The following is a 23917-nucleotide window of genomic DNA, read 5'->3' as shown; positions in this document are numbered from 1 at the left end:
AACCCCACCTAGCATATATCCTAAAGGTTTACCCCATTTATTCTGGGTTTGCCCACCCCGTTCCTTCCTCAGTGTACTTGTTACATGTGCTACACGAATGGGTTAGATGAATTTCTGTGGATTGTCCACTATCACTCTTGAGTCGACCAGTAGTACCACTAGGTTACCTGTGCTCCTTACTGGTTTCCCCTCAGTGTTCCCAGGAAGACCACACCTGGTATGTATCATGAGGGGTTACACCTTTTCTACAGCGCCTTGAGACTAAGCATGGGCGAATTTTGCGAATTTGCGATCCGCGAATTTGCGGATTTGCGAATTCGTGATCCGCAAAATTCGCGAATTAGTGCGAATTTGCGGATTTTTGTTTTTTTGCGTGTTCGCTGGGTTTTTTGCGTGTTCGCAGTGACTTTTGCGTGTTCGCGGGGATTTTTGCGTCTTCGCGAGCCGCTTGCATAGCGAAGTTACCCATGCAGTTGTTTATGGGAGAGGGAGAGAGAGATAGATAGATAGATAGATAGATAGATAGATAGATAGATAGATAGATAGATAGATAGATAGGGAAAGAGAGGGAAAGAGAGAGAAGAGAGAGAACAAGAGAAAGAAAGAGAGGCCGGATCTCTGAAGGGCCAGATTCCTGAGTTGCCCCTACAGAACATACAGCTTTTTATATTTAGCAAAATGCATATGAAAATTGTGCTGTAAAGGTCTCTTTTAGTTTAACCCCTCCTGACAACTCAAAATGGGTGTATTTGCCATCCTCTCCCTTCTTCCTGTTTTTTATATCTGTAAGTGCTTCCTGATGAGGTTTAATTCCTTGGACAGGTGCCTCGTTGCCTACTTGTAACTATTCTCTGACCCTGCTTCAAGGGTCAGAGCAGGGTCAGAGAATAGTTGCAAGTAGGCAACGAGGCGCCAGGAAGCAATTAGCAGCAGGTGTCCAAGTTGAAGTTAATTTGTTTGTAACCCTTTTGTAAAAGGTTACAAAGAAATTAGGTTCAACTTTTGCACCTGCTGCTGTAACCCTTGCTTGGCTGAAAATTCGTCCCCGCTGATTCGCGGATTTTACTGCGATTTTGCGAGATTCGCGGATCGCGAAATCGCGGAAAATCCGCAAATTCACCCGCAAAACGGATTTTACGCCCACCCTTACTTGAGACCCTCACAGGTGAGTAGTGCGCTTTACAAACCCCCTGATTGATTGATTGATAGGATTCCTGGAATTTCCCAAATATCATTACATCTACTAGTTATCTCTGTTTCTATGGGATGCCCCTATTTTTCCAGTTTCAAACAGTGTGAACAAGACAACAGGATTTCAATCAATCAACATATTTATAAAGTGCACTGTACACCCGTGAGGGTCGCATAGCGCTGGGGGAGGGGGGGCCCTGCTAATGCTCGAACAGCCAGGTCTTGAGGAGTCTCCTGAAGGTCAGTAGGTCCTGGGTCTGCCGTAGGTCAATGGGAGGGTGTTCCAGGTCCTGGCGACGAGGTGGGAGAATGACCTGCCGCCGGTAGTCATTCTTCGGCTGCCTGGAACGGTAGCGAGGGCGAGGTCAGCGGAGCGGAGCTGGCAGTTCGGGGTGTAGAAGGTGAGTCTTGTGTTGAGGTATGCTTGTCTGGTGTTGTGGAGTGCTTTGTGAGCATGGGTGAGGAGCTTGAAGGTGATCCTCTTGTTGACAGGAACCCAGTACAGGTCTCTCATGTGTTCTGTAATGTGGATGTGGCAGGGGATGTCGAGGATGAGGCATGCAGAGGTGTTCTGTATGCGTTGGAGTCACTTCTGAAGTTTGGCCATTGTTTCTGCGTAGAGGGTGTTGCAGTAGTTCAGTCTGATGCTGACAAGGGCCTGGGTGAAAGTTCTTCTGGTTTTGGTGGGGATCCATCTGTAGATCTTGCGAGCATGCGGAGGGTGTTGAACCAGGAGGATGAGACGGCATTGACTTGCTGGGTCATTGATAGCGGTGAGTCGAGGATGAATCCCAGGTTGCGTGCGTGGTCGGTGGGTGTCGGGGCAGCTCCCAGTGTGGTTGGCCACCAGGAGTCATCCCAGGCAGAGGGGGGTGGGTCAGTGGATAAGGACCTCCGTCTAGTCTGAGTTCAGCTTCAGGCGGCTGTTCTTCATCCATTCCGTGACGGCCTTCATTCCTTCGTGGAAGTTGGTTTTGGCGGCGGTGGGGTCCTCGGTGATGGAAAGGATCAGCTGGGTGTCATCGGCGTATGATATGTTGTTGAGGACGTGCGACCAGACGATATTGGCGAGAGGTGCCATGGAGACGTTGAAGAGTGTCGGGCTGAGTGATGATCCTCGGGGTACACCCTAGATGATTCTGGTGGCTTCCGAGCAGAAGGGGGGAGGCGGACACTCTGTGTTCTGCCGGTGAGGAAGGAGGTGGTTCAGTCCTGGGCTTCGTTGCGGATCCCTGTGTTGTGGAGGCGTGTGCATAGGGTGTGGTGGCAGACGGTGTCGAAGGCGGCTGACAGGTCCAGGAGGATAAGGGCCACGGTTTCGCTGTTGTCAAGCAGGGTCCTGATGTTGTCGGTGGCAGCGATGAGGGCGGTTTCGGTGTTGTGATTGCTGCAGAATCCTGATTTGGATGGGTCCAGAGCTTTGTTCTCTTCGAGGAAGCGTGTCAGTTGCCTGTTGACAGTCTTCTCAATGACTTTCGCAGGAAAGGGAGCAAGGATATGGACCTGATGTTTCTTGAGTAAGGCATTGATCTTGGCATGCTTCCAGCTCTCCAGGAAGGTGGTGGTCTCAAAGGAGGTGTTGATGATCTTCCGGAGGTGGGGTGCGATGGTGGTGCTAGCTCTGTTGAAGATGTGGTGCGGGCAGGGGTCGGTCGGCGAGCCGGAGTGGATGATGCTTATGGTTTTGATGGTGTCATCATCATTGGTCCAGGAGAGCAGGAGGTCGGTGCGGCTGGGGGGCGGTTGTTCTGAGGTGTTGGTGGCTGTCGCGGGGGTCGGGTTGTTGAAGCTGTTGTGGATGTCTGTGATATTGCGGTGGAAGAAGGTGGCTAGGGAGTCGCAGAGGTCTTGCAACACCAGGATGTCATTGGAGTTGGAGCTGGGGTTGGAGAGTTCCTTCACAATGTTGAAGAGTTCTTTGCTGTTGTGTGCATCGTTGTCGATGCATTCCTTGAAGGCGGTCCTTTTGGCAAGTTGGATGAGTTGATGGTGCCTGCTGATGGCGTTCTTGTGGGCCGTGTTGTTATCTTGTGTCTGTTCATGGTGCCACTTCTTCTTGAGTCTTCGGCAGTTCTGTTTGGATGCCTGGAGAAAGGCGGTGAACCAGGTGGCTTGTCTGTCGGTGCATTTGTTGGAGGGTTTCTTGAATGGGGCGAGAGTGTTGGCGCAGCCGTTGATCCATTGCCTGAGGTTGCGGTAGTCTTGGTGGAGTCGGTTGGCGGGTTTCGAGTGAGGGTGGCTATCACTTGGTCTTCGGTGACCTTGGTCCAGCTGCGGTGGGGGGTTCGTTGAGGGTGGTGATATGTGGTGGGTTTCTTGAAGGTGAAGTGGACGCAGCGGTGGTCGGTCCAGTGGAGTTCGGTGGTGTGGCTGAAGGTGATGTTGTTGCTTGCAGTAAAGATGGGGTCTAGCATGTGTCCAGCAGATTGGGTGGGGGTTGTGACGAGTTGTTTGAGTCCGAGGTTGTCGAGGTTGCTGAGCAGGGTGGTGGAGTTGCTGTCGTTGGCGTTCTCGAGGTGAAAGTTTAGGTCTCTGAGGAGAATGTAGTCCGTGTATGCGAGGGCGTGAGTGCTGACGAGGTCGGAGAGGGCATCACTGAACCGTAGTTGGGGGGCGAGTTCAGTAGATGAGGGTCCCTCTGAGGGTGGTGTTTGGATCGATGTGGATCAGAAAGTGCAGGTGTTTGGCGGTGATGAAGGTGGCATCTGTGCTGGTCGAGATTCTGAGTGTGTTTCTGTGGATGATGGCGATCCCGCCTCCTACTCCGTTGGTTCAGTCCCTGCAGGTTATCTTGTAGCCACCGGGATGATGATGGCAATATCGGGTGCCGAGGAGGGGTTCATCCAGGTCTCTGTCAGAAAAGCGACGTCCGAGGAGGATGAGTCGAGTAGGTCCCAGAGTTCAATGGCGTGCTTGTGTGCGGAGCGGGTGTTGAGTAGTATGCAGCTGAGGTTTTTTGCAACCTGCCCCGGTCATTGCTGTGGTGGTTTGGAGGCAGCTATATCTGCAGTTCCGGCAGGAGAAGGGTCCGTGGGTGCGCTTTGGGGTGGACTGGAAGCAGGTCGATGGACGGTCAGTGTTGAGTGTGTGGAAGAAGTTGGCGGCATAGCGGCAACGGGGTTCGCGGGGGCCTGGGGGTCTGGCGCTGGGAGCAGTCTAGGTGCTGACAGGCGCGGACGGGCATAGACGGGCTTGCCTCTATAATAAGGGGAGGTGGGAGGGAGGAGCAGCTGGGAGGCGGGTAGTGTTAGCAAATGGACGTTTAAGGGGGGGCGGCCCTCAGGGGGCACACCAGCAGGTAATAACGGCTGAAGGGGTTTACGGTGTGAAACGGGCGGCAAAACAAAACAGAAGCGGAATGGAAACGCAGAATACAACAGAATATCACAGTACAATACTGTATGGAATGGATAAACCAGAGTAGAGTAGAATATAATAGTACATACAATACAGTACAGCACAAATGAAGGAGAACGAAGGTAACAGACCAGAATACACCGGGCATTTTACACAAGAACAATTTAATATAGCATATAAGTTGTTATCATAAGAACAGTTTCACTGTATACACCACTGAGGTTGATGTTTTCTCTGTAGGCTGCCAGTATGTATTTCTCCTTGGTGGACAGCACCTGACATATATCTTAAGGGTTTAAATCATTACTCCGTGTCCTGGTATCTGAGATTCAAATTCTCCAGAAAAAGCAGAAAAATTTCACAAAAAATTAAAGGCTCAGAATCATGTCAACATCCAGATAGAACCATCACCACAATTCCCGGCAGTCGCACCTATTAGCATATTCTAGTACAAAACGGTTTCAGCCACACTTCATCTCATCTTCTATACATTTAAATATATTATCCCACTCATCCCCAGATAACATCCTCTATTCTTCTGTCCTGTCATACCTACCACTTCCTTCCCACCAATGTCCTTCCTCCCTATCTTCATTCAGCACGTTCCACTCATGGCTAGCTATTTTCTTCTTCTTGCTCCATCCTCTAACTTCAAGGCCACACTGCCTCCTACCAGCGCTCCATCTTTTCTTTACACCTTGTCTGTATCTACCCCATTACATCCATCCTTGCCTGTAAACATACCCTTCCCTCTTCTAACACTTACCGTATGCTGCTGCCTCTTACTTACGCAACTACTCCTGGTTTCTGTGTGTACTATGCCTAAAGCTCCCTATTGCTCTATCCTTCTTCTTCTGCACTAATCCCACAGTTACACAACTACCCCAATTATCTACTACTTGCCTGCCATCCATCCCACAGTCCTCCACTCCTCTCTCTTTAAGGCCCCTTGCATCATTACCCCAAAACAAAAACCTTCTACTAACACTGCACCTACCTCTTAAATTTAGCTGCCCCCTCTTAGATACTCCTGAGTGCAAAATTAATAAATGACAAGTATCTGAACATCAATACACCACATAACATAGCCTCATCCTAACCTGCTGCAGAAACGTGGATAAGTCTGAACGTAGCTCCTACTCTATACAAAGCTGCAACCCAGGCTATCACATATTTTTCTGAAATTATTTGACCAAGAAAATTGGAGGCGGCTTAGTCATAGTTTGCAAAACCTCGTTTTCAACTATATATATATATATATATATATATATATATATATATATATATATATATATATATATATATATATATATATATATATATATATATATATACAAATCCACCTCCAGGGAAACCGAAGGAAGGAGCCACAAACGAGGACTGTGAAGGGAGGTTCTTTATTTGTATAGCAGGTAAGGCGTAATGCATTTCGGCATTTAGCCTTCCTCAGACGCCACTGCCCAACCGCAAGAACGTGCGCCCAGCTCTTTTATCTGCAGCAGTCCTTAATTAATCGGTGCACGCCTGCCCCAACCATGTGATCGTTGATTGTAGTGTCGATCTGCTGACACTACAACTCCCAGCATACTATATATAGTCGCTCCAAGGTTGTCCACCTTTGAGTAGCACACGAGCACCAGCTTGATTTATGTGTAGGTGAGGATGGGGATCGGCTTGTAGATGCCGCTCCGTAATGGATCTACCCGACGCGTTTCGAAGCTCCATATGCTTCTCTTCAGGGGCTTTAACGGAAGCGGTGTGCGCAACCGCCAACCCACTTCTCTCCATATGACACACCCACCAATGGGAGGCTCAAATGAGACTATGTATTATGGGAAGTATATATATATATATATATATATATATATATATATATATATATATATATATATATATATATATATATATATATATATATATATATATATATATATATATATATATATATATATATATATATATATATATATATATATATATATATATATATATATATATATATATATATATATATATATATATATATATATATATATATATATATATATATATATACACAAGACTGCAGTGTCACAAAATACACATCCCTATCTGTCCAGGGCACTCCCTCTCCAATCCTATCGCCATTATTTCTATTCTGAAGACCTCCCTCACTTAGCCCTGTATTTTCTTCCGAGAGTTTCTTTCGAAGATTGACTTAAAAACTCCAATCTCACTATACTGGGAGTTTGCAATTGATTTCGTTTTAAAAAAAACATTTGCGTGTAGGAATATATGTAGATAAAAACAATTAAACCCTCTAAAACAAAACGATTCACAATGCATTAAAGTATATCTTCACAACTTAAGCATTGGCTAAGCCAACGGTTCTGGTGTTGGCTACCAGCCTTTTGGCTTTATCACTGCTTGATTTGTCATTTTTTTTGTAAAGCGTTATTGCTGGGGAAGGGGCTGGGCTTTTACCAAAATAAAACAATTTTGCTAAAAGCAAAAATATTTTTGATTCTCAAAAAGGTCACTCAGACGTCCCTTTCACTGAATGGAACTGCTTTGTGTGTAGGTGTGCTCCTTGTGAAATAACAGAATACCATCACTTACAGAGAAGTTAGCCAGCAGCTAAAAAGGGCTGAGCAATTGCCCCATGCAGTAGTGAAAGGAAGATAAATGTGAATGACAGATCTAGGAACGAAGAGGGTTGGCTGAAAGCACCCATAAGTAAGTAATTTTTACAAGTAATTTTAGTAAAATCAAAAGATTTTGGATAATGCCACTGCATAAAATGAATGCCACGTCCATTTTAAAAGTGAAACTTGCTCTAAGATTGATACACCCAACAAAGACAGATGGTCTATGAATTCGTCAAGGCAAAAAAAGAGATAGGTAATTTCTCAATATCAGTAAAGCTCAAGGCACAGGTAGACAAGGAGGAGGCCTTCTTTAAGTCTTTCTCCAGTGCAACCCCATCCGTAGTGAGGGAGGACTCTCGCATAATGCAGGTTGGCAGTCTGGTTATTTAGAGAATGGATATAAGCTATTATTCACAAGATACTGTATCAAGCTTCCTTAAGAGTTTCTCCTTATCTTCCATGCCCCCCAGGTACTTAGCCAAATTCCTTGTGACGTGGGAATTAAAGACTGCCAATAGGCAAATCACTCTTTGTGTTGTTGATTTCACTAAAATGTAGCATGTCTGCCTTTTAATATAACATTACTCGTCAAGTACAGGAGTAGAAAACGAATCAGGTCCTCGACGCCAAATACTCGCCTGGGTCCGACAACCCATGCTAAATGATCTTGTCGAAAAAAGACAGACAATACATTAACAAACCTTGTAAAGAACAACGTTTTAGTTGTTATGTAAAAATTTTGATCAGGACGCCAAATCATGTCTTTGGTTAATAATTTTTGCTCGACATAGACCTGGTAAAAAATGGAGTAAACCATTTATTTCACAACTACTTCATGTGAAACTTGTTTTTTCCAGAAGATAATATCGAGTTCTTAATTTCGAGCTGCAAATATTTTGACTCCACAAAATTGACTTGCACTAAGTCAACAAGGTTTGCAGATGTGAAAATGATAAATCTATAATTTGATGTGCATGTTTATCTTGATGATATACTTCCTTTTAAATGGTATTTAGTTGATACATGATGAGTATGTCAACACTTCCGCCCTCGATATTTTGACGTACAACAAAAGGATGGAAGTCTGGATGACCCATTGTCAAGAAATATATACCTTGCCCCAAATATTGATGGCATTAAAATATTATTGTAATGATAAAGATAGTTTCATACTTATTATTTTTAACAAAGTGTTAAAGAAAAAAATAACTTCGACCACTTTCTTAAAAGAAAAATAAATGCTTCAAGAGTTGGTAGTATAAGCTTGCAATTGAGAGACTAATAGTTCAAAGTCACTGTGATAAATTACCCGATTCAATATAAACCACATCAGTGGAAGTGACTGTCATTGACTATGGTGATACAGGATCCAGTGTGGCAGTAAGATAAATATAATACAATGTTTTTGATTCGGTGACTAGGCCTGTTGATCAATGGAGAATGATGGCTAAAATTCAGTTAGACTACATAGAAACCTGCACATCAAAGACCTGTAAATATGTTAAATTGTCTTTGAACTAGAGTTACCATGGACACATTTGGTAAGGAATTGTGTAAGTCGGAGTCAGTAGAGGCTGTTGTGAGGAAAAGGAGGCAATGGAAGGCCAAACAGACCAGGGTTTGGCATAATTCTTTTTAATAAATCCTAAGAGATATTGCAAAGTAAAATGTAAGCAAATTGTGCATTTTTCTTAATAGTACAAACATCTCACTTTAGAATGATACAGATAAGGATGGAAAGACCTGTGGTTAATTTAGAAAAGCTTAGCGAGTTGTTTACCAAGATACACGTAGGTTAAATACAACCAACTGCAAAGCCATGCAGCTAGGGGCGGGGATTGTGTGCATTAGTGCAGGACAAAAGGTTATGCCTTAAATGGTACCAATGACTATAACAGCTTCATGAGGAATGTTGAGTTCGTAGGGTGAGGTACGCCAGCAGACAAATGAGAAGTTGTGGTATTAAGTCTTGTATTTTCTCACCTGTTCCAGCTGCTGTTGTCGCTTCCTAAGCTGTTCCTCAAGATCTGTCTTTGGCCTTAAGTCTTCCTCCTCCTTCCGGAGCTGACTCAACTTGCGTGTCTCCATCACTTTCTGCAGCTCTGGTTTAAGTTCCGGAGTCAGACCCCTGGGAGGGTTCAAAACATATCAAGTTACAGTGGGTTATAGCACATTAGCTCCCTGTCTTGGATTATATTTCTCAAATACCAAGAAGAACTGAGGTTACTTGCAGGATAGCATGTCTTCTCCCTATAAATTGTGCTTCAGTCCTTGCTGTCAGCTGTAATACGTATCTGGACCAAAGCTGCCAGGCTATGATATACTGTAATACATTTATGTACTTTACTTTGCAAAACACTGATGGTGAATCAAAGGGTGGTGAACAACACTTTCCCTGACATACGGACATGTAACACACAACGTCATTGTTTTGAATCCCTAATCGCACGTATTTCACTAAGAGAAGCTCTATAGTTAATTAAGTATTTGACCACATCCTGCACCAAGGAGTCAAAGACCTACATATAGCCGTATGAATGATGGTTCTAATTGTTGCAAGCACATTTTGGCAACCTAAAGAGGGCTTTAAAAAAGAAATGTTAAACCCCTCATCTTTTTTTGGTCTTCATCTTTTTTAGGCTTATATCTCCTCCTCGCTCTACACTATTAAATGCTGCTGTCTGAACCTGTGCTCTCTATACCTGCAGAGGTAGAGAGACTATCTGAGATCCTACACATCTTGCGAAGGCTGATGTGGCTTCAGCGTTATGGATTAAGGTGAATCTATTGTCTCATTTTCTAAGTTATGACTTTCTTATTCCATCTAAATGGATTAAAAACAGTAGTTTATCCTTTATTTCATTCATGTTTACACCTTTCAACTTGAAGAAGGCAAAAAAAGACCTATTCATTAGATTTTGTAAGCCACTTGCCATCTTCGAGACGAGTAAAATTTTGCAAACAGTAAAGTTAAATGTTTTCCACCAGTAGGCGTTGGGGCATCCTGTGAACATGGGGATAGGTGTTCTGCTACCATTCAAGAGCAGGGTAAACAGTGTTGGCGCTAGTACACACCCCTGCCTGACCTCGTTGTTTAAAAGAAATGCTGTGGTGGTCACCGCATTGGGCCATACCTGACTGTGGCACAGTTAGCAGGTAGAAAAATAATTAGTGCTAAAGGCTGCTTGAGAAACGAAGTTAATTAGCGAACTTGGTATAAAACAGATCTATGGACAGTTTCAGAGGCTGATTTCAAGACTACATATGCCACAAATAAAGATCAGTCACCTAACACTACCTCTTTCCATGCTAAATTCAAGTAAATGGACTGTATGTATTGCTGACTTTTTCTCTGAACCCTACTTGTAAATGAGAAAGAGCATTCCCATCATCTCTCCACTACTTTAGTTTCTTTAACACCAATCTAGAGTAAAGCTTTTGGAGATTGCAAATGGGTCTAATAGGTCTGTAATTCTTCAGGCTAGACAGACTTTCCTTTTTATGGACTGGTACAATTTCAGCCTCAAGCCATGTTAAAGGCATTGGAGCTCTTTAGGGACAACACATTGGCCACTGACTGAATGTAATAAAACCATACTGTTATCTCTAATTTAAATAAATGGACTGGAACTTGTCAAGTCCTGGTGAGTTTCCAGATTTTTCAAAATGTATGGCGCCATACATTAATTACAATTAGGCTTTCCTGTTTTCAGTTTCTATTTTTGGTAAATTCTGGTGGAGTTTTTTCAGTTTTTTCAATACCTTAAAAACAGTAGTTATCAGTGGTTAGACATTTTCGTGCCATGAAAAACAACAGAAACAGTATTTTTCCGGAGTGCATGGAATTTTAATTTAATTTTAATTATTGCTTGCTTTCTGCACTGATAGTGCATGTGTATAGGTAGCGTATGCACAGGGTATATGAGGTCCAAATACATTTTTACTGCACCAGAATGGACTACAAAGTTAATAGCATTCTTCATTAACTCTGAAGATTGTAAAGATGCTTTCAGCATACCATCTAGCATGTGACAAGGATCTCTTTCAGGGAAGCACTTCAGCTCAGGTATTGATTTTGACAGACCATCATACAACTTTTTCATATACGTAATTGAATTGCTGCAAATACAAACAATATCGCTCAAATCTTTATTGAACTTGGAAGGAATTTTTTTCAGCAACATTCCAAATGACACTGTGTTCCAGGTTTACCAAACGCCTGGTGTAATGTTTTCACCACTATCTCAGATGCTTGGTGACAACATTCTTTTCACATATACCTGTCACTACATCTTGCATTGTATGTTTCACGAGTGGGGTGTTTGGCAATTCACTTACAATCAATACTGAATCACTAGAAAGGAAGTTGATGTATCAAAGGATTTAACCCATTCTCTGTCGGTGGGTAATTGTGATGGTACATATTTTGAAAGATTCCTATGGAACCAGCCATTTTACCTATTAGTGGAATTAAATGTAGCCAACATTTTAAATCGGATTTTGATACTTCCCGATTCTCTACAGTTTATAAAATAATGAAATAAGACCAAAACATGATTCTAAACACTGCATCTTTAGAACAAAGACCACAAAATTGAAAAAAGCAGAAGGAAGAAGAGAAAATGTTTTAGCGACATACTTGAACAACAAAACTTAAGCAGAATAATGTTAGTCCAGTCTTTCTTGATGCTACCTTATATAACAAAGTTACATTGTATTGGCCCCTTCAGGAAGAAATAAAAACGACTCTTTCACTCATCTTTTCCTTTCTATGAATGGCACTTAGTTTGTGGTTGCAAATTTATTTTTTCAGTGTTTATATGTTTACACCAGTGATGGTTATTTTCCTTACGGTTGTGTTTTATTAGTTAATATAGGTTTAAACCTAAAACCAGATAGCCTAATTACAATGTACCTCAAACATTATCAATGATCCCTTGTCATTCATCAAAAGTCATTGTAAATATGCCCATATGGGATAACAGACCGTGTATGTCTAACTTATATATGTTTTAAAAGTTTTTTACGCAGACTCTTGGAAGTATGTGGATCTCAGGAAAAGTGGCAGCAGTTAGGCTAACATAAGCAATTAAATGCCAGAAAGATTTTCCTCATGACCCTCCTTGCTTCGAGTGTATTACTCCTATTATTGCTCCTCAGAGCTAAGATCCATTGGTGCTTTGAAGATTTACACTTACTGTCACGCCTTTCATGGGCTGCAAGGATCGATAATGTTGTAATAGTCATCTCCCTAGTCAAATACCATTGCAATTTAGCAAATGAACAAAGATGTATAACCAATATCTCATCATTACTTGTGGGATCAATTCTTTGTAAACCTTCAATAGCTGCAATGACATTGAATATATTTTAGCTAAAATGTTCTTGTCCAAAAGAGTGCCCACTTAATTCCCCACAAACATTTTGTCACACTCAGTGCATTCTTTTGTCTAGGTAGACCCAAAGTTGCTTGTCCAGTACGTTTAAGTTTAGCTCTTACAAAGTTTTCACGCTTCAAGGACAGAACTAGTGGATCATGATAACTGTCCGCAAGAATTACAACTTCAATTTCACTTATATTCCCTTTAGAGACCATCTTCCATTGTTAAACATTGGAAGAATACAGCCATTGCAAGGAACAGAAACCATGCCCAGTCATTCATGTAGCTACGTGAAGGACTAATGTCCTGGTGGTCTGGAGTTGGACTGCTTCTAATTCGGAGAACTTCCAGATCCTATCCTCTTCTTTTAATATATTTTGAACAATATGGATATGATCAAACCTCTATTTCAAATCTCCTGCTATAAGGGCAGTATTATTTTTCTTTTTCTTCAAGTAGGTGTTCAAGGAGTCTGCTTAGAAGCCCTATTGTAGGGGATTACTTTGCACCACTATTGCCCATGTTGAACATATTACATAGACTCAAATCTTCCCTGGTTTGAAACTTTATCTTCAAGTTTTTAATATGATTATTGCCACAGTTCTTTTGCTATTATCACACAATCTGAGTCTGCTTTTATCCACACAGTTAAACTCCGCAGGGAAGATCCATATTTGCAGCTGTTGCTCTGTGCACTAATTTGAAGTGCCTTCCATGCGAATAAGGAGTTCTGAATAGATTACCTTGAGCACACAAACATCAAACATTTTTATATAGATTATCCAGCTGAGGTTCTTGGTTTTGTTACTGGGGCCAGCAATATTCCATGACTCTATTCCTACATGTTTGCCCCTTGTGTCTTCTTCTTTTATGGCTCTATCATAGAATTGGGGCTTGCTAAAGCAATTCTAGAGGCATGAACAGTCATTTTACCAGCTGTAGAGCTATGGCTTGATGCTTTCACACCACGTTTACTCCCGTAGGGCCACCTAAAGCAGCAAAACATGCATCCTGATGACATTACTGTCCAAGATTGAAGGTGGTATCAAGGACTTGGACTTAACTTTTGGGTTTGCAAAAGGAATGGTATAACAATCTAATGACAAAATACCTTTTTATGATCTCTGGATCAGTTACAATTACCGCTATTTAATTATCCCTAGAGATATTACACTCTTAATATTTTGCATATTAGATCAAATCACTAATAACTGCCTCAGAGTCCGATCCAATGAATGACCTTTTTTATAAGCAATGTCTGATTCTAACAATGCATGAAGTTTAGAGATTCCTTCTAGCTAGACAAAATTATCATCAGGCAATCCCCATAATCACTCACTCCGAATCTAACAGTCCTGTCAGTCATACCAGCAGCCAATCTAATCATGCTACTCATGATGTTAGAATAAGATGTCCCTTAGGCTTGCTCATAATCAGGTTCCTTCTACCCCTTTACCCCACCAGTTTGTTCTTCTATCCCCTGTACAGGGTTTGGCAATGGCCTCCAGAAATGCAGGATCTTTGGTCTGCCTAGGAGTAACCATTTCTGGAGAAGGACATCCCTTGTGGTTATGTGCCTCACTACTATCTACTACTTCACCTCTCCGAACACTCAGGGTGCCCTTTTCATTGCTCCCAAGGACAACATTTTTCCTCACACCTTAAGTAACCAAACTGTCGCTACTAGACAATTGAGTATTTTTTTTGCAGATCGACTATTACCCTATTATTAATAAATGGGGGCCACTTTTGTCCAGATTTCCTCGCTTTGAACTAATCTTTTCCACCTCCACAGTCTTTAGTCTTTCATTAATCTCTGCAAGCATATTAAGTAGGGACTGTATTTGGAATGCACAGGAGCAACAACAACCTTCATTGATTTGCACATATGCATTCGTAGTTTCTTTTTCTGTGACTTCTCATGATGAAGTGAGGAAAAGTGATTATGAACTTATAATAGCTTAAGTGAACAGTGGGGCCATTTTGTTTCCGTCATTAACTGCAATAAACATCAGTAAATTAGTTTGTGGACTTTTTTGTTCAGGCATTTTCAAAGAACGGTAGAGGGCAGTCTGTTTCAATTTGCCTGGGACATTTTTGTCAATTTGTTTCTTATGATGAACCCATCGTCATTAAATAATTCCGTTGGCAGAGTGTTATCAGGATCAGAATGTTCAACTTCACTATCCCCACCATGTAGTCCCTATGCAGATATTGCCTTATCCCTCTGTGACTCAACTCTCTCAACTGGTACTCACAATGACTCAACTTCCTCAAGCAGCGAGGACTTTTTGTTTAATTGTCCATTACTACAAGGAATAGCTTTCTTTTCCCTATTCCCTGTATGCTGTATTAAATCTACCTTTCGCTTCCCCATTATGACATATATATTTAGCCCAGTCCAGTCTCCTCTGGGATCTGACAAGCTAGGACGGGCCCACATCTGTACAGGGCGTGGCCTGGGGACACATCGTACAGTCGGATAACATTATAGGCTGCACAACATGATGGGTTCTGCTTCCTCCTGTTACACATTGGAGGATGTATCTCTGTCCTGGTTCCCAGCAGGGGAAACAGCATTTACAACACTGGCAAACCACGCTTTCCGTTACCACGCTTGCCTTAACCACACATATGCCCGGCAAAGGCAGTCAGTGCTCTAGATACAGAGTGGATGAGCGGGAAGAATGGAAGGCGGAACAAAAAGGATCTGCACAGGAAGGCTCGAGACGCGGGTAGGTAAGTAGGGCTGGGGGCCAAGTTTAAGGGCTCAGGGCGGGGGGCTCATCAGGTAGTTTTTAGGGCTCGGACCAGCTTTAGGGCTCAGGGCCGGGGCCTGGGGCCGTCGTAGTTTTTAGGACAGGGGGTTGTGGGTTTTAGGGCTCAGGGGTGGTCGCAGCCATTGTTAGGGCTTGGACCGGTTTTAGGGTTCAGCGAGGGGGTTCGGGTCAGTGTCATTTTTACGGATGGGGACGGCTTTTAGGGTTCAGGGCAGGGGGTTGGGGTAGTTTTTAGGGCTGGTGTCCAGGAGATTTGCAGGGCTGGGGGTGGGGTTTTAGAGCTGAGGGGGGGGGGCTGGGATGTGATCTTTACAACGCATATGCCTTTACCAATCATGCCTTTACAACGAGATTCGTGGTAGAGGCATGTGTGGTAAAGATGTGGTTGTTGTAAAGACAGCATTGTTAAGCCATGCAAAATATTTGCATACTTGTTTCCGTAATACAACCTCCCAGCAGCAAAGCGACATAAGTAGGATGCTGTAAGGAATGAGAGGGGCAAATTCATAATGTACAGGATTATCTGTGACTTATTTCCCCCTCTTTAGCGTTGCCTACCAGGAATGCCTGATTTCCGGTCAAGTCATAATTCCTTTTGTCTGAGCAGAGCTTCTGAAGGCAAAGAACACATTGAAAGAAACTCTAAAGTGGGAGTGTATTTTGCCTACCCCATTACGGCAAACTACTGGCAGTCACCACCACATTAAATAGGGTGGGGTGGGGCAGGGCAGTGATCACTGTCATCTTATGGGCCTGTGGCAGAAGTGCCATCCTGTCAATGATTTACACTGGCAGCACAAGCAGAAGGTGTGAGCCCATTGCTATCACTGACTAAATACAGCAGAAAAACCAAGAACACTTCAAAAGGGCATGAAGGTCAACAACAAGAGAAAACGAATTACAAACCTTAGTGATACATGCCCCATTGAGCCAATGCATGCATCCAACACATCTCCATGAAATATTCAAATGATCAAGGTGGGAGGTAACAAGTCATCATGGACTGAGCATGGCAATTGTACTAAAAAAAAGAAGCCAAGCAGGCATCAAACGTCTGCCAAACTCCACTTCTTTACACAGTACTTTTTATTAGAACGACTGCTCAGAACACTGCTCCTAAAATTACCCACCCCATCTCTTAATGTTAGCCACTCCCCAACTTGCATTATTAAAAACTTCACAATCGGGGAGAATGCTAGTATATAGCGGTTCGTGATTTTAGAATCTTTATTTTATAACTTCCTTATCTTATTTTTTGAGGGGGATGCAAATGCTAAGAATTGTCTGAATCCAGTAATTAAATCTGAAATTTAAATTGACCTATCTTACATAAAATAAAAATCTATCACCTACACTTGGCACACATTGCTCTGCAATATGCACATTAATCTTCTACTCTCTTGTATGATGTGAACTTGAAACCAGAGATTACATTCTGATTTTTCAAGCACATGTTTGAGTAACTGTATTTTGTAAAGCGCTCTGATACCCTTGTGGGTCACGTCCACGCTATATAAAACGTTATATATAATATCAAAATAAAATGAAATAACCACCCTTCGTACCAGTACCATTACTATGAGACTTGATGGACACACATAAAGGTCTACACAAGTTGTGTTCACCTCTGATCTATGTTAAAATGCAGCCTGGTTATGACAAATTGAGTTATGAACAAAATGTTAACTATTTATTTTTTTCTTGTCATTTTTTTGGGGGGGAAGGATTTACAAAATTAATGCATAAGCACTGCCAGACAATAGGGTGATTCTTGTTGACTCTGATCCTAATGACGCTGCCCCTCATGGCTCCACTTTCTCTTCAACCATCCATCATGCTTACCCAGTTTGAGGAATTCTGGGGTAAAATTGTCTCTCCGGGTGAAGTACATTCCTAGCAATCCTAGATTTAAATCAGTACAATTCATGTCTTACACAGAATGGGTCCAACTCCAAAAAGGATAGGATCTACCTATGAGGAACGGAACATCTGCAAGATATGGTGTATCAGAAGCAGCCACAGCCTTCTTGCTCAAGGTATGGACATGCAGGATAATATCGCTGGAAGTGGAAGGGTATCCTGGAGAGCGTGCAATGGCAGCGAGTGATATAAATAAACACACGTTAGGAATTGACTGTTTAAACCACGTAATGGTAGAATATGATATGACTTTCCAATTTTAGGTTGAATACTTGCAAAACAGTAAGTCATAATTCATTGATTGGGGCCACGGGGGCAACCCATTCAAACATGGTAAAAAGACTTGTCTAAGTGGGTGTTGGGGGAAGAGATCTGGATGAAAAAGACAAGTCAAGATGATAAATCGTCAGAAGATTTGGTGGAATGGGCAGGAATGCACAACATTTGACAGACTCACCTGATACTAGACCAGCCTGATGAAAGAGACCCAAGAGATGGGAAGTGGGACACTGGATGGCAAACATACAAGGTGGCCCAAATGCTCAGTTCAGTGATCTTGCATCTTTAGGGGAAATGGTCAGTAATGGTCGATGGGGAGGGTTGAGCGTCTAAGGTTTTAGGGGAATGGGCATTTACAACCATAATGTGCATTATATTGCTTTTGCTGAACTATATACTGCTATGGACACTACTCTGACCACTAAATATGAGATATATAATTGCACTTCATGTGGCTGACAACATAATTGTTCTACTATAGTGAAGACAAAAAGGCTATGTATCTTGAATAAAGCAACATTGCAAGATGCTACAGTGTCAAAAATTATTTAATATTAATAAAATGTTAACTTCCCAAAACTATCCCTCAATCACCACACAGTCCGCAATCAGCTTTTTTTATACAGCGTTTTTGTATTCCTATAAATAAGCATGCCCAATTTTGACAGGAAAGGTAACTGAGGATCAAAGAACAAACCGATTTAGGGAAGTAGGGACGCCAGTATTATAATTCAGACACTCTCGTTTCACAGTCAACAAATTATTAACTAGGGCACATCTTCTCCCCTTCACCCCACCAAGAAAAAAACAAGCCGGTCAGATGTTTCGTCTACAGAGAACCCAGCATTTAGGGTGGTCACGTTTCCTGCCGTTACTAGCAGGAGGCGTTCCAGTTGTTCAACGCTTGGTATGCGATGGCACTCATATTACTGGATTACAGTGAAATTAAACTGAACCATACGGCCACTCTCCCAGTGGGAGTACATACCTCCGGTGAGTGAGGAGCAGCTCCCTGTGCATCTCTCTGTGACTCCTCGAATCTTTCACTGGGTTCAGAAGCTTCCGAGGCCTGATAGATTCATCACCTCCAGTCTCCGAAGTGCTGCGCTCTGCCTCAGAAAATAACCATGGCCAACAGTTAAAGCACAGTACTGTTCTTCACACCAAGGAAGAATGTTGAGGAAGATATTTAGGAATGCTAGAACCAAAATGCAGTGCTTAAAAAGCAGTGCAGCTGGCGGATAACATATTTTCAAACTCTGTTAACATGGGAACATTGTAGCTGGTAGATAAGATATTTTTCAGTGTCTCAGTCTAAACATTGTAGCTGGTAGATAAGATATTTTTCAGTGTCTCAGTCTAAACATTGTGGCTGATAGATAAGAAATGTTTCAAACTCTGGTAACATGTAAACACTGCAGCTGGTAGATGAGATACTTTTCAAACTCGCCTAACATGTAAACACGGCAGCTGATGAGAGGAGATGTTTATCAAGCCTTCTAAAATACAAAAGTTGGTGTCTTGTGGTAAGGGCACCATGTTTCCAGTCATGACCTTAGACTTTGGAACCTGAGGTGTTCTGCGAGTTGTAGTCATGAGTTGATTTCCTTAACCCAATTTGACTGACACAACTGATAACAATGACTTTAATAGAAAATCCCAGAACTGGAAACCTTTTGCCTATTTGGAGTTGAAAAAAAAGTTCAACTTGAGTTACATACACCTGTCAAGATTGTAGTTCAGTAGGACTGCATGCCTCAGGTAAAAGGGCTTTATTTCAGTAACAACCATTGTCAACTCTGTAGACTAATTAAGGGGTTTTCAACACCTCAGAGGCAGAGAGTGTCACTATCACTAAAACTGTACACAAAGCACCATAGATTAATATAGTGGTTTCTGCACAACTCACATTTAATGATCATTTTGAGAATTGTGTCAGTGTTCATAGCAATTAATTCAAGCCAACGGAGTCTGATATAATCCATTCTCAGCGGCGACTCCTTCGCTAAGGTGGAAGAGCGTCGCGCCACAGGAAAAATAAGATGTTAATAACTCCATGTAAGTATCAAATTCCTTCGAAACGGGGTATTAATACTAGGATGATGGCGCTTCTAGGTAGAGTTACACAAGCTGATTAATATGGGACGGTGCTGTAAGGTGTAGAGAACCACCCAACTCCACAAACTACGAACCTCAACTCAGTGCACAATATACTTCACTCCCCAGCACACGTCATGTTTGCAAACAGGTTTCCCTATTGTGATTGAGAAAAATTCATTGTATCATCATCATGCCAATAAATTATGAAAAATTCAATCCGGTTCTTTTTTTTATATTTATTTCCGTGTTCTTGTCTTTTAGTTGTTAACAGCCAAAGCCAACACGTGTTTTGTCGCTTTTTTGGGGGGTGTATTCCCGCGACTTCCTCAAGGCTAATGCTTCAAATCCGTAAATTTTGAAATGTGGTGATATTTCCAACCCACATTGGGGTTCTGGTACGTGCGACGTGTCCACAATATTCAGTCCAGTTCGCTATCTCCTTTCAAATTCAAATTCAGAGTTCTTCAATATGTATCCGTGCCGGACACCACGTTGCTCCCGTTTGTTACAGAGTTCAGTTTACAATCGGATGTAAGTATCGTTTTATTTTTCAGAAGGCTCCGAAGGTGTGGGGAAGGGTTGCCCACAGAGCAGGGGGATGAGTGGTAAGCACTCTCTAAGTTAGCCTGACGGTTTGAACAGCCAAACTGTCATGTGCACTTAGCATGTTCTCCACCGGCTGTGTTGTACAGCCGGGTGGAGAACATGCACAGGCTCCGACTCCCAGTCTGAGCATGGAACTACTGCACTCAGACCACTCACGACGCTGCTGTCATACAAATACAATACAATACAAATTCTTTATTGTATGATTTCCTAAAATCATTTACAAATTCAATACGTTACATCATAGGCAAAAGCATTTGGTTGGTTAAAAAGTCACACAAAAAATTGAAAGAGCATCTGAAAGAGAAGGCAAGATACAGCATAAAAAAGGAGCTAGACTAAAAGGCATGGGAGCGTAGGCATGCAGACGTGCAATATGACATTTGCATCATGGATAAGTGCATTTTTATGAGTACATCTAAAAGGTAAAACATGCTACGGAGTGATAGATGGGCGAACTATACTGTAAAAATGGTTGAGTGATTGTGCAAAAGTTTAGGCTGCAGCCATAGCTGGTGGTTTGTGGCTTGTGTGTTATTTTGCTGCTGTCTTCTGGTCTTGCATTGAACATAGAGTCTTTCCAGCTACCCATAGAACTTCCAATTTGCGCAAGCTCCATTGGCACTGTGATGGTGTAGATAAACATTAGAGCCTCCTTGCATGATCTTACTCTGTTTTGGATGAACATAGTTCTTAGATATAGGTGCCTCCGTCTTAACAAGACTGGACAACAGCAGATGACATGCTCTACAGATTTTGTGCGATATTGGCACAAGCGACATCCACTGCTTCCTGACGGTGCATTTTTCCAATGTACCCTGTAATCCTGTATTGGTAATGTTAGGAGCCTGGTCTGCAATACGATCTGTAGGGCTTACCTGCCTAATCCTGCTTTCAGGTATGGTTGAGATAGGATAGCTTTGTGTGCGTAGACAAGGCCCTCTGCACCACAAATGGATCTGATCCTTTCAAGATCCTGTTGTCTTGATGTGATCTTTCTCTGCTTCTTTAGAAGGTTTTTTTAAACCGGCCGTTGTTAATTGAGGGCCTGTTAGAAAATCAGCTGGCAGACCCAGTGTCTTATTGGCTGTTACGAGGTACCTTGCCCAATGACTAGTGTTGTTGGCGAAGACTATTTGTAGTGCTTCCCTGATGGTACCAGGACTTGCCTTAATCAAATGATGATGGAATTTGACTATGTCTTTTTTACATTCTGTCTCCATTGCTGTTATATTGAACTCTGATTGAATCAGTGTGCGCCTTTTGGAATATGGCAGCTTAAAAACCTTTCTGAAGGCTATGATGTGCAAGTGCTCCAATTTGTAGGTCAGCAAGCTAGGGAAAGCAAGATGGCCATAGTCAGTGATGGAATTAGCTTGGCTTGTATTTGAATGCCCTCCGTTGAATGGCTTATAAACTTATGATGTAATTTATATAGGGCATGTGTGACCTTAGCCGCTTTTGCCGGTAATGTTGTTTTACCAGTATCTGAGATTTGTACTCCCAGATAAGTATACTTATTGGCAGTGGCAATTCATAATGGGCTGAGATGCCATACCAGTAGTGATTTTTTGGGTTTGTGGCCAAATACCAGCACCTTAGTTTTAGTTGAATTGGCTTGGAATTTCTTTTTTGTATTATAAAGGTGTAATGTCTTAAATGCCCTTTTCATACCTAGTCTAGTTTTGTCCACCAGGACAAGGTCATCCGCATACTGCATAAGTAGTAATCTGAGATGGCCCAGTTTGGGTGGAAAGATGTTGGTTTTTAGAAGTGCGTCTCCCAGGTCCGCAGTATATACGTTGAACAATGTGGGAACCATCACACAACCCTGTTTTAGCCCTTTGTTCGTCTAGATCTTGGCTGTAGCAGATGTCCGTGTGAGCTGTGTGCGGACCCAAGTGCCGGTATTGAGAGACATGATGGCCGCCAGGAGATTCCTTGATATGCCCCACTTTCAAGTTTCGCCCACAGTATGTTACAGTCGATGCCATTGAAAGCGGTGTTATAGTTGACAAAGCATGCAAATAGTGGAGGGGTGGTGACCTCTGTGGCCTTAGTTGTCAGATATGATAGTGAAAGTCCTCTCTGGTATTGCGGTATGATTTGATTATTTGTTACAGATGCCTCTAACTCTTTCAAAAGTACTTTTGCATATGCCTTCCCGCCAACGTCTAGTAATGCGATTAGTCTATAGTTCTCCGGCTGTGAAGCGTCTCCTTTCTTTTAGATGGGTTGCAAGATGGAGCCTTTCCAAGAGCCCAGTACTCCTGAGGTGTTATAGCAGTGGTAAAATAGGCAATACATGTGGGAGGCCCAGAAGTCTCAATCCTCATTGAAGACGCTTCCTGGTAACCCATTAGACCCTGGAGCCCCGTCCTTCCTAATTCCTTTGAGTGTGGTTAATATTTATTTTTCTGTAGGGGCAAGGTCCTCACTCTCATTCTCATCGAGGTAATTGCCTTCTGCTTCCATAGTTTTTGCCGTGGGTTTGTCTTGGTCGACATATAGCCTTGTTGTGTGGGCTGCCCATTTGTTGCCAGGTACGGCATTATGGATATGGCTTCCACCATTTAGTCCATTAACATAACTTCAAAATTCCTTGTTCTTATTGGGAGCCAGCAGAGCATAGTTGTGTTTCCATTTATCATCTATGATGGTTTGTTTTAACTGCCATACAGTTTTTTGTGCTGTCTTCTAGCAGTGTTCAAAAGTGTTTTTGTTCGCGGGCACTTTTCTCTCCTACACTGTAACTCTGCCAGATGGCACCGCTTTTTGCTCTCTTTAAATGCTTTAAAGTCAATAAGGTTGGCGGACCCATTTCTACTACGTTTTCCTTTGTATGTGGGTTGCCTTCCTGAAAGCAATGCATTAGATAATGAGAATATAGTTTCTGGACAACTTTTCTGAGGGCCAGTTGTGCATATAAAGCTTTTTACCAGCAGTTAGGTGTTCTGTATGCATAATGGTGCTTATATTGACAAGGATGGATATTGGATGGTGATCGCTAGCAGTAGTGTGTGACACCTTGTATTCTTCACACATCTTAAGTAGATTCTTGCTCAGAAAGATGTAGTCCAGCATGGAAATGGTTTTGAATGTAGGTTGTTGTTTCGTATTTGGCTGCCCCACTTGGTTCACAGGCTCCAGGTTAAATTTGTTAATGTAGGCTTCCATGGTGGTCCGTCCATTATCTCCTTGGCGTCGTTTCAGATGGCACAGGTCTCTCATGTTGAAGTCCCTGGTAATGATACATTTGTGCCCGGGGTAGAAATATGCTGGTCCACCCAACTCTAAACAGAGTAGGTGTACTGCCACTTTGGCAAACATGGTGAAGAGCCAAAAAACTCTAAATCACTCGGAGAGAATGCCACCTCATCATTTTAGATACGGGGACTAGCCAAATGGATGGGGAGGTAAAATGCTTGAAAGTATCTGGGACCCTTTACCAGATGTCCATTTCTTCTAGGTTGAACAATACGGGGTCCCTCGAGTCCCAGTCCACGCAGATAGAATGCTGCCTATAAGGAGTGTAGCTAGTCCCGGCATCCTTAACATCATAATCGTTCTTGTAATTCCTTCCTGGTGTCACTTACTGCAAGTTACAACCTTTGGGTGTGTAGGAAAACTCCTTGCCTATCTTACAAAAAATGTACCCTACTAACACTAACCTTGG

General features: G+C 42.5%; 1 protein-coding gene across 1 annotated transcript in view; it reads right to left on the bottom strand.

Annotated features, from left to right (window-relative positions):
• LOC147712486 (protein FAM107B-like) overlaps window positions 1-23917 on the bottom strand; it is a 79672-nt gene that overhangs the window by 20804 nt on the left and 34951 nt on the right. The window contains exons 3-4 of the mRNA XM_086920345.1: window positions 18524-18644; window positions 9159-9303 (exon numbers count right to left, since the gene is read on the bottom strand). Coding sequence (XP_086776471.1) covers window positions 9159-9303; window positions 18524-18644 — 266 coding nt within the window. The remainder of the gene's footprint in view (window positions 1-9158; window positions 9304-18523; window positions 18645-23917) is intronic.

The sequence above is a fragment of the Lissotriton vulgaris genome, chromosome 5 (assembly GCF_964263255.1).
Source record: "Lissotriton vulgaris chromosome 5, aLisVul1.2, whole genome shotgun sequence".
Classification (NCBI taxonomy): domain Eukaryota; kingdom Metazoa; phylum Chordata; class Amphibia; order Caudata; family Salamandridae; genus Lissotriton; species Lissotriton vulgaris.
This window is presented reverse-complemented; position numbering and strand designations above follow the sequence as displayed.